The sequence below is a fragment of the Apis dorsata genome, unplaced genomic scaffold (assembly GCF_000469605.1).
Source record: "Apis dorsata unplaced genomic scaffold, Apis dorsata 1.3 scaffold_309, whole genome shotgun sequence".
Lineage (NCBI taxonomy): Eukaryota > Metazoa > Arthropoda > Insecta > Hymenoptera > Apidae > Apis > Apis dorsata.
The window spans coordinates 1,217,642-1,231,945 of record NW_006263581.1 but is presented as its reverse complement, the minus strand read 5'-3'; the positions used below and the strand labels follow the sequence as shown (position 1 = coordinate 1,231,945).

The following is a 14,304-nucleotide window of genomic DNA, read 5'->3' as shown; positions in this document are numbered from 1 at the left end:
TTACATAAAAATATTTAAAAGCGCTTTCAAATAAAATATATATATATATATATATATTTATTAGGTTATGTATTGTAATAATTTTTTTATTTAATTACAATATTGATTTTTACTTTTAAAATATATTTAATCTATATAGTATAGCAATAATAAATTTATTTTAAATATATTTAGAAATTAAAATAAAATAATTCAATTTTTAAATATGATAAAGTAATAATGAAGGAATATAAAACATAACCTATACATATAAATAATATAAAATTTATATTATTTACATATACATGTAGGAAATTTAAATAATTACAATCGAAAGAATATTACCTATACATGATGATACAATTTAATAATTCCGTTTTGTGTAATATTAATAAAATTTATATATATTTATATATATCATCTTTATATATGTATACGAAAACGTTGAGCATTATCAATTTTTACAAATACATTTCGTTGTTTTAATTTTAAAACAATGCCTAAATTTAAAATATATTTAAAAAAATTTTATTTATGCCTAAATTTTAATTAAGGTATTTATATTAAAAAATATGAATAAACTTTTTAAAATATTTATAAAGTAGAAAATATATATGAAAAAGAGTAATTATAGATTTATTTAAAAATAATAAGATATATTTATATTAAAAGTTAAAATAGTATATAAAATGTATAACATTTTACATAATAAAATAAATCTATATTTCAATTAAAGTATTAATTATATTATTGAAAAAATATTGATTGTATAATGTAAATATTATTTAATAAATAGAAAAATCTATTTATTAAATAAATTACAAATAATTATTTTAAATAACTCTTTCATATGTTATTAATATTAATATAGAATTTGACAGTGGTTCAAAAAAATATTCTACGTAAGCAAAGATTACAATTAGATTGGTACATCCTCACGTGTATAACTTACATAACATAGGTACTGCAAATGTCTTCATCTTGATTCATTTTTAAAAAATGGCTGGCATCGCACCACAAGCTTGCAGAAATGTATTTCGACAAGTAAGCATTAAAAAAAACCGAAACTTTGATAATTAAAAAATTATTTTTTCTTAGAATTATTTGTTGATTTCATATTTTAAAATATTGTATAAATCTATAACAAAATCTAACTTTAATCTATTCTATAACTGATATCAATTCAATTGTTTTTCGTTTATATATTTTGACATTTTAACAATTAATTAAAACAATGATTAATTAAACAATGCCACTTAATATTTTTATTTTGAACGTTACTTTTTTTTCTTTAATACATATAATTGTATAAGTTATAAATATATAAAAATAGCTTTTTATTTTATTGACAAATAATTTATTCAATTGAATTAATTAACTATATTATTATAATGTATTTATATAATATACATCAATTTAATTAAATATATCATTATATCTTTAAGAAAATTGTTATATTTCAATGTATAATTTATAATCAACAATAAATAATTAAATATTTAATCTAAATATATATTTATGAAATTCTAAATTAGATTCTTTTTACATAATTTATGTTAGTTAATTTATTTGAGTTCATTTTTATATTAATTTTTGTTGATTTAGGTTAGAGGATTTCATATATCTGCAAATCAAAATGCGTCTGAAGCTAAATTAAAAAGTTTTGCTGTATATCGTTGGAACCCAGACAAACCTGATGAAAAACCATATATGCAAGAATATAAAGTTGATCTAAATACGTAAGTTTATTTTAAAAGTTATTTTAATAATTTTTTAATAATTTTCTATTATTTTAAATTTATTTAATTTAAAAACTATTATAGTTGTGGTCCTATGGTTTTGGATGCATTGATTAAAATTAAGAATGAAATTGATCCAACTTTAACCTTTCGTCGTTCTTGTCGTGAAGGTATTTGTGGTTCCTGTGCTATGAATATTGGTGGTACAAATACATTAGCATGTATAAGGTATATTTTAATTAATTTCATGAAGTTTTCAAGTCAAACAATTGTCATATTAAAATATAAATTATTATTATTTTAGCAAAATTGATACTAATTTAAATTCAACTAGTAAAATTTATCCATTACCACATATGTATATAGTAAAAGATTTAGTGCCCGACTTAAATAACTTTTATAATCAATATAAAAGTATACAACCATGGTTGCAACGTGGTGATGCAAAGGAGACTGGTGCAAAACAATATTTACAAAGTGTTGAAGATCGTAAAAAATTGGTAACTAAATGTTAAAATTATTATTAAAATTAATAAAATTTATATTTCTTATTTTATTATATAATAAAATAATTGTATAATCAACAATGTAATAATAAAATAGTAATATATTTCTTTATAATATAGGATGGTCTCTATGAATGTATCTTATGTGCTTGCTGCAGTACTTCTTGCCCATCATATTGGTGGAATGGTGATAAATATTTAGGACCTGCTGTACTTATGCAGGCTTATAGATGGATTATTGATTCGCGTGATAGCAAAGCAAAGGAACGTCTTGCAAAATTACGAGATCCATATTCAGTATATCGTTGTCATACAATTATGAATTGTACTCGTACTTGTCCAAAAGTAAGTATAGTATTTAAATAATTTAAAAAATATAATTTCTTTTTCAATTAAAAATTAATATTTTTTCTTTTAAATAGGGCTTGAATCCTGGAAAGGCAATTGCAGAAATAAAAAAATTGTTATCTAATATCAGTCAGAAACAAAAACCTGATCTTGAAACTGCTATATAAATAAAAGAAAAAAATGAAAGTAGTCATATGTATTTTTTGTTCATTATGATTACATAGAAACTTATATTTGATTAAATAGAAATAAATAAATAGTTATCTAAATTATTTAATAAAATAATGGAATCAAATCTTTTATAAATATCGAATATGTTTTACTATAAATAAAGTTCAAATTCTTTTTAATATATTTCAATTAACTTTATATACATTCATATATGAAGATAAAATATAATATATTAAAATCCATTAATGGAATATATTCAATTTTATGTTACATCATTTTATGTGATATTTTATATCTTTGTTCTTTATATCTTTCTAATAATATATTATTGCTAAAATGAATTTATTGAGATATTAATTAATTTTATGGTAAGATTATTTGGATATGTAATTTTACTTTTTTAATGCTAAAGCCAAAGATATATTAATCTTAATATTATATCTAAGTAATCATTCAAGCATTAATATCATAAAAAATATATACACATATAATACTAAAAACTTACATATTATAATAATCATAAAATTATAATAAATCGTATAATAGTACGATATGTTGAAATTAAGGACATCTAAATATCTTAATTTAATTTATGCATGATACTCGTAATTGAAAATTATCTATAAAATCATTCAAAATTTTTTAAATGTTCATCAGAATAAAATTTAAGGTTCGGCAGCCATTCTATTTCTTGCTGTTTCTCTTGATCTATTATGTACTTCTGCTGTTCTTAAAGTAATACCAAATATATCTTCATGATAACGATTTTCATCCTAAAAATATTATGTAAAATATTATATTATGTAAGAAATTAAAAAATATATTTAATAATTATATAAATTAATAATAATTATGATATAATTTACACGTAGTGATAACATATATGCTTCAACTTGTTTATCTGTCATTTCACTATGAGTTTGTATAATATGTTTCAAAGTTTGATAAACGTCTTCTGCCATTGTACAATCACCACAAACGTAAAAATGACCTCCTTCATACACTAACATATCATAAATTTGTGAAGCTTCCGCTTGAATTAAATCTTGTACATATGTCTGTTAAAATTATGTATAATAATATTTTAAGTATAACAAAGTGATATTATAAATTATTTAAAAAATATTTTGAGTTATAACCTTTTTGAAACCAGATTCTCGTGAAAGAGCTAAGAAGATTTTATCTAAAACGCCAAATTCTACCATTTCTTCTTTCTCTTGTCTATATAGATCTAAATTTCTTTGACGACAACCAAAAAATAACCAGACTTTTCCATATTCAAGATCTATAAATTTTATTGAAATGATTATAATTAATGTAATTTATTTTATAATATTTATTTTAATAAATCATAATATATAGCAAATTATACCTGGTCGGCGTTTTATTTCTGCGAGACGGTGATGCCAAAAACCACGAAATGGAGCAATTCCTGTTCCTGGTCCGACTAATATCATCGGTGCTTTTGGTTCGGATGGCATATAAAAATTAGGTGCACTAAATAAAATAAATAAAAAAAAATCTAGAAAAAATTTTGTATATATTGAATTATTAAAATTTAAAAACAAAAACTTACCTACGTACAAATACATATAAAGGTTCTCCATCTGATACTTCACGTAAATAATTGGAACAAACTCCATAATGGATTGGTCCAAAACCATCTAATTTTTTAAAAATAATTTTATTTTTAAATAAAAAATTATTTTCTTATAATTCAAAAATATATTATATAATTTAAAATTAAGAATTACCTTGTGTTTTGTATTGAACAACAGCAACAGTAAGATGTATTTGTCCTTGATGTACATCCGGAGACGAAGATATACTATAAAATCTTGGTTGCAAAGGAGTTAAATGAAGTAATAATAATGGTGCAAAAGGTTTTACGGATGGAAATTCATCCAATACTTCTACTAAATTAGGAAATTTCCAATGTCTCCAATCCTCATAAACTGCTGGATCCTTTTTATAAAAGAAAATTATTAAAATTTCATATTTTTTTAGTAATTTTTAACAATCATAATTAAATTTTTTTAATAGAAATTAAAATTAAGTTGAAAATTAATTAAAATTAATTAATTAATTAAATATTTACGGAAGCTAAAAGATTAAGTTGAGCTTGTTCTTTTGGATTTGTAGCAATGGACGCAAAGTATCTAAGAAGGTTCGGCGTTGGTGGTGTAGTGATATCTAAAAATCTTTTTAATAATATTCTCAAGGAATTGGGTAAATATCTATCATGTGCTATCCACGTTTTTACGATTCCTATATATAAAAAATAAAATTATAATAAAAAATGAATTCAATAATAATAATATAGCAATTTCAATAATATTAAAAAAAAAAAAAAACAAACCATTAGGAGTATGAGATTGTTTTTGTATTTGTAATTCAATTGGTACATCTGGATCAAAAGGAGTTTGTACTCGTTTTAAAATTGCCTCTACTAATTCTGATCTATTACATGCAAAAACTCCCAAATGATCACCAGGTTTATATAATATTTCCATACTTGCTATATCATCGAGTTCTAAGAGTAACGTAGTTCCACTATAAAAGATAAAAATATAAAGTTAAATTTATTATATTATTATCATGAAACTATTATTTATTTACAATTTTCATATAATACCTCGATGAATCACCGCTTAAATTTGTTTTTCGAAACATATTACAAGTAGTTACGTTTCTGTTATGACATTTGCTTAAAGCTGAAATATTAAAATTATAAAAATAAAAATGTAATTAATAACTATGAATAAATATACCTTTTCCAATTGGTTGGGGTTCAGCTTCTATAAAACGAACAGTTGCTGCTGATAAAGCTTCTGATCCTAAAGATAAGGCAACTTCAAGCAAAGTATCATCATCATCTAAACAGAAAGTTTCACATGCAACCTGAAAATTACAAGAAATGTTAAAAAAATATTTTATAATAAATATGGATAATTACAGATAAGATACGAACAGCGAAAGTATCGGCTGCCCATTTTCGAAAAGCTTGTTCTTGTCCACACATTTCATCTCCTTGTGCCAATTTTAACAGTCGTTCTCCACCTAATTCACCTAATAAATTATCCACATAACGACCAAATGCACAAAAATTTGGATATGCTGATGATCCCAATGCAAAAACAGCAAATCTGAAGAAATGAATTAGAGATTTCATTTCACATTTATAAATTGATTATAAATAAATATATTCAATAATATACCTAACATTGCTTAAAGGACCAAAAGTATCTTCTGTTTGAGAATCTGTGGTTGAACCCCGAAGAGAATCCAACCTATCCAGTTTTTTTGAATTGCTTACTTCAGTTTGACTATTTGCTTTAATAAACGATTTTGAAGTTGCCAAACTATAATTAATATAAATAATTATAATATAATTTATGAATTTTATTATATTAAAATTATAATACCTTATTTTATTGCCACTATTAATGTACGTTTCATTCATTTTCATTGCATATAAATTTTGTGCAAAAGCCTAAAAAATAAAATTTATATAAAATTATAATTTAAGTTTTAAATAATTAGAATAAAAAATAATAAATTTACTTCGCCATTTTCTGGAGGATCACCATTTCCAAAAGTAGATGTTATAACTAATAATAAAGCTTCGTGTTCTATATTACTAATATCATAATCTGACATGGAAAGTACCTAAAATTAAAAATTTCAAATATTTTTAAATTTAATTATTTTTTAAAGATTAATTAATGGAATTTAAAATTCTTATAATATTTAAACATATTTAATTATATAATTAAATAATTAAATACCTGCGAATGGAAAGCATGTCCTAATAATTCGCTAAGTTTTTCAGCATACATTTGTGATGTACCAGTTTCCGTGGCAAATAATACTGTAGCTTTTATTCTTCGAGATAAAGCTCTTCCAAATAATTTAGATGTAAATTTTACTGCTCTAAAATTATTAATTAATTTGATTTGTAAATTTTGTAAATTTATTTTTCTTTCTTTTTATATATTTATAATGATTTACCTTGCAATTTGCTTAAAATGAAATTTTCGTCTTGGCTTTTTAGAAGTTGATTTCTTATCACGACCTTTTTTCCAAACATGTGTTTTCCAAGCAGGTTCCTATAATAATTATACGCAAATACAAAAATTGTGTATGTAATAGATATAATAAATTTTTATTACATATCTATTATATATAATTTTATTATATATAATTTATTTATAAGAACCTGAGCATCATATGACGGTTTTAAATAATAAAGAGCCATTTCTTGATGGAATACAGGTGTAGCTGATCCTGATATCGGTGGTACTATCCATAGCCAATCAGCTGGACATCCATTTCTTAATCGCATTTCATTTTCATAATGTTTCATAAAAGATTCTGAAGCCGTATGATGATCTACAATTGTTACATTTTTCATCTAAAAAAATTTTAAAAGTTTATTATTATTCTTTATAAAAAATTTTTCAATAAAGATATTTCATTCTCGTATATACCTGAAAACTATGCAAAACAGCGACATTAGCTTCTATCATAGCTTTGTCTTTCCATAACGAAGTAGATGTTCTTGTATCTAATCCCATATGAGTTGCAATTGTCTATAAGTAAAATTTATTTTAATATATTTATTTTTTTTTAAATTGTATAAAAATATACCTCTAATAAATTGTATCGTTGAACATCACATAAATCTCTCGATCCAATTTCAGTACTCATATACCATCCATTGAATGGTGCGGCTGTAAATTCTAATCCTCCGCAATCAAATACCATTCCAGATACAGCAGGAACTGCGAACCATTTTAATTCTAACTTTTCAAACCAATCATATCTACGATAAATAAATAAAAATTAATAAATCGTCTAAAAATAATGAATAGAAATACTTACGTTGGATGACTAAGAGGTACTTCTAAAACAAGTTCATTTGGAATATCGAAATAATCAGGGTCATGACCATTTGCCGATAATATCAATGGTAATATATCAAAACGAGTACGTGCACTTTTCCAACCTAATTTCATACATAACTGTGAAAACAATAGATTATGTAATAATTTTGAATAATTTTTTAATAAAGATAATTAAAAGTAACAAATTAAATTTAATTAAAAGTAACAAACGAATTGAAAAGAATTATTTTACTTCAGTGAATTCAATATTTGCAGGATCTCCAATTATGGTACCGTCCGGATTTTTATATCCTGCATAACTTATTAGTTGATGATTCCACACTCTATAATCATGTTTTCCATCCGTACGTTGCGGAAATATTGTTATTGCAGATCTAAAAATCAAATAAAATAGTAACATTTACACAATAATAATATTGAATGAAAAATATTTTTATTATTTATTTACCTAATATTTCCTTTGTTTGTGCTATATTTAATATGATTGCATAAAGCTTCAAACATGCCGCTAGTTGTTGTGACATAACGGCAATCAAATACCTATAATTGAAGATTATAAACTTGAAGAATGATATTTAATTTTACATGTGAACTGGAAAGAAAAGACAAGTAATCGAGATTTGCTTTCAGATAATTGTAATATTTTTCTTTATTCATTTTTATTTTTATGTTAATAAAAAAATATTAAAGTACATAATAAAAAAAAAATTATTGAATATATTTTTAATTTTTTTAATTTAAATTTTCAGAATTAGATTTTTATAATATACATACTTTAATATATAATACACATAAGTTTAAATTCTTATATACCTGTAATTTAGACCATTGAATACGACCAATGCATCTTGTGGCATTACGCCATGCTACCTTCGCTCCAAAAACTAATTCTGTTTCAGTTAATTGATAAGTACCAGTAACTGTAACTTCTTTTTGTACACTTTCCCAACGAATACGATGTGCTTCGCTATTTAATCTATTTTTTAAAAAAATAAATAATATTTAACATATTTAATAGAAAATGATAAAAATATGTTTAGTTATATATAAAAATATGTTTTAAATGTTTTTTACCTTCTAATAGAAGAAAAATATTGTTCGAGAAAATCCTTAGCATGTAAAAGAATTTCTTCTTTTGATCGGGGCTCTGTACTATGAATTGGTAGCTGCATAACGCTACCAAGACATACTTGACCAGAGCACAATGTTTTCTAAAGAAAAGATAAGATTGAGATAAAATTAATATAATATTTTTTAATTTCATAAAATTTTATATTTTCTTAATTATCTGTAAAATTTTTTGATAATAATATTTCATTTATTTAAATAAAATAATTTAACATATTACTAATTAACAATAACATTCAAATTAGAAATATTATAGAATCATTATTACTACGCTAATCAAAATATGAACATATATTTAAATTATTTTAACTTTTAACCTTAGATATTTAATCTTATAAAAGATTATAATATAAATTGGATAAATAAAAATATTGTTTCTTTCATTCCAACTATACTATATATATTCATTCCAACTTCCTTCAATTGTTTCAAAATTTATTATTCCAATTATTTGAAAAAATATGTATATTATATATATGCATCATACAATTAGTGTGTCACTGAAACGAATTCTTGTTTTTCGATAGTAGATTTATTCTATTACAAATTTATCTATATTCGCAGTTTTATTCGAACTCCCACGCTGTTCAATAATATTCAATAATATAATATCAAACATTAAAGTTTTTAAATGAAAATTTCTATATACATAAAATATATAAAGCAATAAAAATTAAAAATAAAAAATAAAAAAATAAATAAAAAAAAAAAATTTCAAAAATTTCTTTCATTACCTCTGCATTTCCAGTGTGCAAAGAATCAAAAGCTTCAGTCTTGTAAATGAGATTTCGCAATTTCGTTGGTTTCTTTTGGCAGGTTCCTGTTGCCTCATGTTCCTTCATTTTAATATTCTAATTCTTTCGTTCGATAAAACGTGTTTCTGGTCTGTCACCTGTTACTGTTCCGCTTGTATATTAGATTGTCACGGTACGTACACTGCTTAACTCTCTTTTGTGAACATCCCCGTGAGAAGGGAGGGATGTCTGACTCCTTCCTACTGATACTCCAGATTCCGCGAATTGTCACATGCGCTATGAAGCTGCGCCATTGATTTACTGCGCCGATGTGTTTCAATAAATACTTAAATATGATATATATTTTTCGATAATTTATTATATCATATTATGAAAAATATTTGTTATTATTTGTTTAAATAATCTTGAAAAAGAATTCTATTGATTATAACAATAAAAAGGAATAAGATTCTTTTGAATAATTCATAAATGAGATATTATATGGATCATAAAGATGCGCGATCAATTTAGCGCGCCATATGTTCGGCCATTGTTTATATCGTAAATATTTTATCGATATATCAACTATAATGTAATTGTTTGATAAATAATTAAAAAAAATTATGACAGTTACAAAAATAATTATATGTAAAAATATTTCATTATAGAAAATATATAATATACTTATTATAGAAAATGTTATTTAAAAGAAAATATTTTTAAATATTTAAAAGCTTTTTTCTTCAAAAATATAATCAAATTTTATGTTTTTGCTATATTGTAATTATAATGAATGCTAATATTTCATATAGTATTTATTAATGTACAAAATATTAATACAAGTATTTATATTTATTTACGTAGTAAAATTCGAAAATAATAAAAAAAAATTGTGCTCACTTGTATTTAAAGACGGTTCTTATATCATATTATTTCATATCCATAAATAATTGACCAAATTTTATACGATTATTTTATTTAGAAATAATTTTATTTAAAAAATATTTACTTTGATATAAATAAGCAATTTTATAGATAATTATTATAATAATTGTTATCGCAGGAATTTTATTGTTAATACTTAAAGTTTAGTATACTATTAATTAATTTTTATCTACTTTGATTTGTTTAGATTATAAACGCAGAAAATAAACGCAAAAATGCAACAAGAAGATAATCATAGTTTTGAATTTGTATCCCATAATATGAAAAATAATATGAATAATAATTCAGAAAAATTGCAAAGAACACCTCGAGTTAGTGGTAAGTTTTATTAATTTATATTTTGATTCATAAATAATAATAAAATCATAATTATTCTATAGAATTTGATAAAAAAGATATAATGTCACAAGAAGTTAAACGTAAAATTCACTATACTCCTCAGAATAGTCCGAATAAGTATTCAAAAACTCCTCAAAGTAATGGTATAATATTTAAATGGTATAATATTTCATAATGCTATATAAGAAATAAAATAAATCATTTTATATAAAATATTTCACCTTAGAATCACTTAAAAAAGATGCGAAATCACAATCAGAAAGTAACAAACGAAAAATTCAATCATTTCATAATGAAAATCTGGAAAAAATTCAGAAAATTTGTCCAAGTGGAAAATTTGTTAATACTTTAATAGGACAATGGTCTAAACATATGGGTATCCAAACACCACTGTCCGAAACAGGAATAGTATATAATTTTTATTTTATTAAAAAGTTGTTATCAAAAAATATTAAATAAAATTTCTTTTATTAAATAAATAATAAATAAATAGGTACGAGAAAATTTAATTACGGAAGAAATGAAACAGATGCATGTAATTGAAGAACGAAAAATTCAAAAGTTACAAAAGAAGCTTCAGATCGCTGAAGAAACCATATCTTCACTTTCTACCTCTCATGAGATCGAATTACGAGCTAAAGAGGAGATTTTACAACAGTAATATACATATTTACTATGTATTCTTTAGACATTTATTGCAATTAAAAATTGATACTGAAGACAATATTAATTTTCTTTTCTAGATTGAATAACGATTGGGAATCAATTACTAAATATTATTATGAAATATCAGAGAGTTTAAAAGGATTTCAACAACATAAGGATAATCTATCGAAATTATATAATGAAATCATCGTTATTCAACAATCTACAATGAAGAAACTTCAACAAGAATTATGTATTATGAAATTGAAAGGTTAATATTATATAAATTTTATTATAAACTTTGTATTTCTAATTTTGATTAAAATATTTTTTTATAGATAATGAGCAAAGAAATATTGTTAATACAATGGAAAACAAAGTAATAAATCAAGAGAGAAGGTATTTATGAAACATTTCTTCTTAAACATATAAATTATTCATTGAAGAATAATGAAAGAAATAATGAAAAATTTATGTTTCATTTATTAGAATACATGAAATGATGAATATTGAGAACGAATTGAAAAAACAATTCGAAGAATTGAAAAATAATTCAGTTTTAGAGAAAAATCATTTGCATAATGTTTATACAGAAGAAAAATTGGAATTAATAAAGGTAAAAAATATATATTTCTAAAATATATATTTTACATTATTTTAAGAAATATATATTATTTTTAGACTTTATTTTTTTTTTTTTTTACTTTAATTTTTCTATTTTAAGTAAAAAGACGTGTATAATCTTGTCTCTTTGAAAATAAAAAAAATATATTACCTATATTATCGTCACACGTTGTTATCATGGATATAATAAATATGTAAAATATTATAAACAATTACGATTTTAGAAGCAAGAAAATCTCACGTCGATGAATCAAGAACTACAAGTGCAATTACAGAAGATTACGGAAGAGAAACAAAACTTAACTATCTTGTTTGCTGAAAAAGATGATGAAATAATAAAATTGCAAGGGGAGATTGTTACATGCCAGTAAGTATTTTTATATGTGTAAATGAATCATTTATGTATTTCATCTTAATTCATTGATTTTGTGGCAGAAATAAAATTGAGAATTTGTTATACTATAATACTGAATTAAGTGCAAAATATGAAAAATCCATAGATAAGGAAGAAAAACTATCAAAAGAAATACAAACGAAAACACAGGAAGTATATAATAATATATTATAATTATATATATATATATATATATATATTAAATTAATTTTATTCTTTAAGATCGATAAACTACGAGAAAATTTAAATACTAGACAAGAAATAGAATCTAGTTTAGCTAAAGATTTTGATATGATTGATAATAAATATAAAAATATGCAAAATGATTTTTTAAATATAGAAAATAAATTAAAAGAAGCGCAAGTTCGCAATATAAATCTTGAACAATCTTTACAAATGGTGAATTTGGATAATGAACATAAAATAATGGAATTATACGGAAAAATCGAATTTTTAGAAAAAGAAAAAGCACAAATACTTTTAGAAAAACATTTAAAAATACAGGTACAATTTTAAAATATAACTAAAAATTAATATTAATTACAAATATAAATATATAAATAATGAGTTAAATTCATTTATTATAAATAGGAATTTGAGAATACTCATAAATTATCGAAAAAAAAATACGAAACAGAGATAAAATCCTTAAAACAAGAATTCGATGTTAAACTAATAGAAATGAAAAAAACTTTAACTACACAAAATTCTGCATATTTAAAATTAAATGAAAGTTTAAGTAAAATAAATAATGAAGAAAATCAAAATAAACAAACAAATGATCAATATACAAAAATAAATCATAATGAATTGCAAGATAATTTAAAAGAAAAAATGCAACCTTTAATAGAATCTATTCCAATAGAAATAATTAAAAAAATAGAAAGTCAAACAAATCAAATTTGTGAAGTAAAAGAATTTCAAAATCAAGAAAATATAAATAACTCAAAAATTATAATCAAAGATAAAAACGAAATATCGAATCTTGAACAAGATATATATAGCTTTAGTACCAGAGAAATTAATGATGAATTACAAAATGTAAGTTATATATATAATATATTTTTATGTTATTTTTATGTATATAATTTTACTTTAATTTTTTTGGATATACATAATTATATGCATTATATAACTGTTAATTATAGATATTATCAGTACAAGAAAAAAAGGTTCGATTCAATTTAAATTCTCCAACGAAGGTGAAGTTTAACATTCACACTCACACTTACAGTTAATTTTATATAAAATAATAATTATAATACAAAATAATAATAATAATATAAAGATAATAAAATTTTTAGGATTTTAATTGTATCGAAAATAATTCTTTTTTTTCTCGAGATAAGGAAGAGAAAAAAAATGAGGTATTATTTAAAAGGAATTTTTCTTTTCTATTTTATATATTTTATATTTAACTAAAAAAATTAAGAAAAGTCTTATTTTGCATAAATAGGATAAAGATGATTTCTTGCCGAAAAAAAAAATATTTAAAACACGCAATTATGGATTACGACAATATGGAATTCCAAAGAAACCTCAATTCGGAACATCTGGAAAAATTTCTAAAAAATAAAATTTTATAAAATATTATTATTACATAAAATTATTTAATTATTATAAGTTATTATTTAAAAAATATATAGTTTCATATAATATATATATTTCAAAGATAAATTTTTTTGTAATTGCTTAAAATGTATTTTTTCAATCTATTTATGTTTTTTTACTTATGTTTATTAATATACTTTAGTAAATTATATAAATTATATAAAAATGTTAATTTTATAAATTACATATTTTGTTAAAAATATAATTAATCCATAACAATTATTAACAAAAAAT

The 14,304-nt window shown here is 21.9% G+C and overlaps 4 protein-coding genes across 5 annotated transcripts in view; 2 read left to right on the top strand and 2 right to left on the bottom strand.

Moving 5' to 3' along the window:
- The window catches only part of LOC102680659 (coenzyme Q-binding protein COQ10 homolog B, mitochondrial), a 1,544-nt gene extending 1,176 nt beyond the window's left edge, over positions 1 to 368 (bottom strand). Inside the window, exon 1 of the mRNA XM_006617488.2 lies at positions 325 to 368. Coding sequence (XP_006617551.1) covers positions 325 to 332 — 8 coding nt within the window. The 5' untranslated portion in view covers positions 333 to 368. The remainder of the gene's footprint in view (positions 1 to 324) is intronic.
- A 463-nt stretch (positions 369 to 831) lies between these two features.
- LOC102680805 (succinate dehydrogenase [ubiquinone] iron-sulfur subunit, mitochondrial) lies at positions 832 to 2,753 on the top strand. The gene is made up of 6 exons (XM_006617489.2): positions 832 to 1,023; positions 1,585 to 1,718; positions 1,803 to 1,946; positions 2,023 to 2,218; positions 2,345 to 2,569; positions 2,647 to 2,753. Exons 1-6 carry the CDS (start codon positions 979 to 981, stop codon positions 2,737 to 2,739), a joined length of 837 nt encoding a protein of 278 aa, XP_006617552.1. The 5' UTR covers positions 832 to 978; the 3' UTR covers positions 2,740 to 2,753.
- Positions 2,754 to 3,374: 621 nt separating this feature from the next.
- Positions 3,375 to 9,830, bottom strand: LOC102678405 (nitric oxide synthase, salivary gland). Of its 2 annotated transcripts, XM_006617465.2 has the most exons (25): positions 9,513 to 9,779; positions 8,725 to 8,861; positions 8,464 to 8,626; positions 8,099 to 8,190; positions 7,883 to 8,024; positions 7,628 to 7,767; positions 7,394 to 7,568; positions 7,234 to 7,335; positions 6,963 to 7,157; positions 6,755 to 6,852; positions 6,532 to 6,676; positions 6,308 to 6,412; positions 6,169 to 6,236; positions 5,962 to 6,105; positions 5,715 to 5,889; positions 5,515 to 5,644; positions 5,379 to 5,457; positions 5,103 to 5,296; positions 4,842 to 5,011; positions 4,498 to 4,708; positions 4,320 to 4,407; positions 4,116 to 4,240; positions 3,883 to 4,028; positions 3,610 to 3,801; positions 3,375 to 3,516 (listed from the first exon to the last, which is right to left on the bottom strand). In XM_006617465.2, exons 1-25 carry the CDS (start codon positions 9,618 to 9,620, stop codon positions 3,409 to 3,411), a joined length of 3,432 nt encoding a protein of 1,143 aa, XP_006617528.1. In that variant the 5' UTR covers positions 9,621 to 9,779; the 3' UTR covers positions 3,375 to 3,408. The 2 variants fall into 2 exon arrangements, with proteins under 2 accessions (XP_006617528.1, XP_031367225.1); XM_031511365.1 differs by having other exon boundaries at positions 5,962 to 6,236; positions 9,513 to 9,830.
- Positions 9,831 to 10,857: 1,027 nt separating this feature from the next.
- Positions 10,858 to 13,697, top strand: LOC102673296 (interaptin-like). The gene is made up of 9 exons (XM_031511366.1): positions 10,858 to 10,939; positions 11,023 to 11,058; positions 11,152 to 11,204; positions 11,290 to 11,453; positions 11,540 to 11,651; positions 12,290 to 12,421; positions 13,051 to 13,192; positions 13,277 to 13,500; positions 13,608 to 13,697. The coding sequence occupies exons 1-9, from the start codon at positions 10,858 to 10,860 to the stop codon at positions 13,695 to 13,697; spliced, it is 1,035 nt and encodes a 344-aa protein (XP_031367226.1).
- The last annotated feature ends 607 nt before the right edge of the window (positions 13,698 to 14,304 follow it).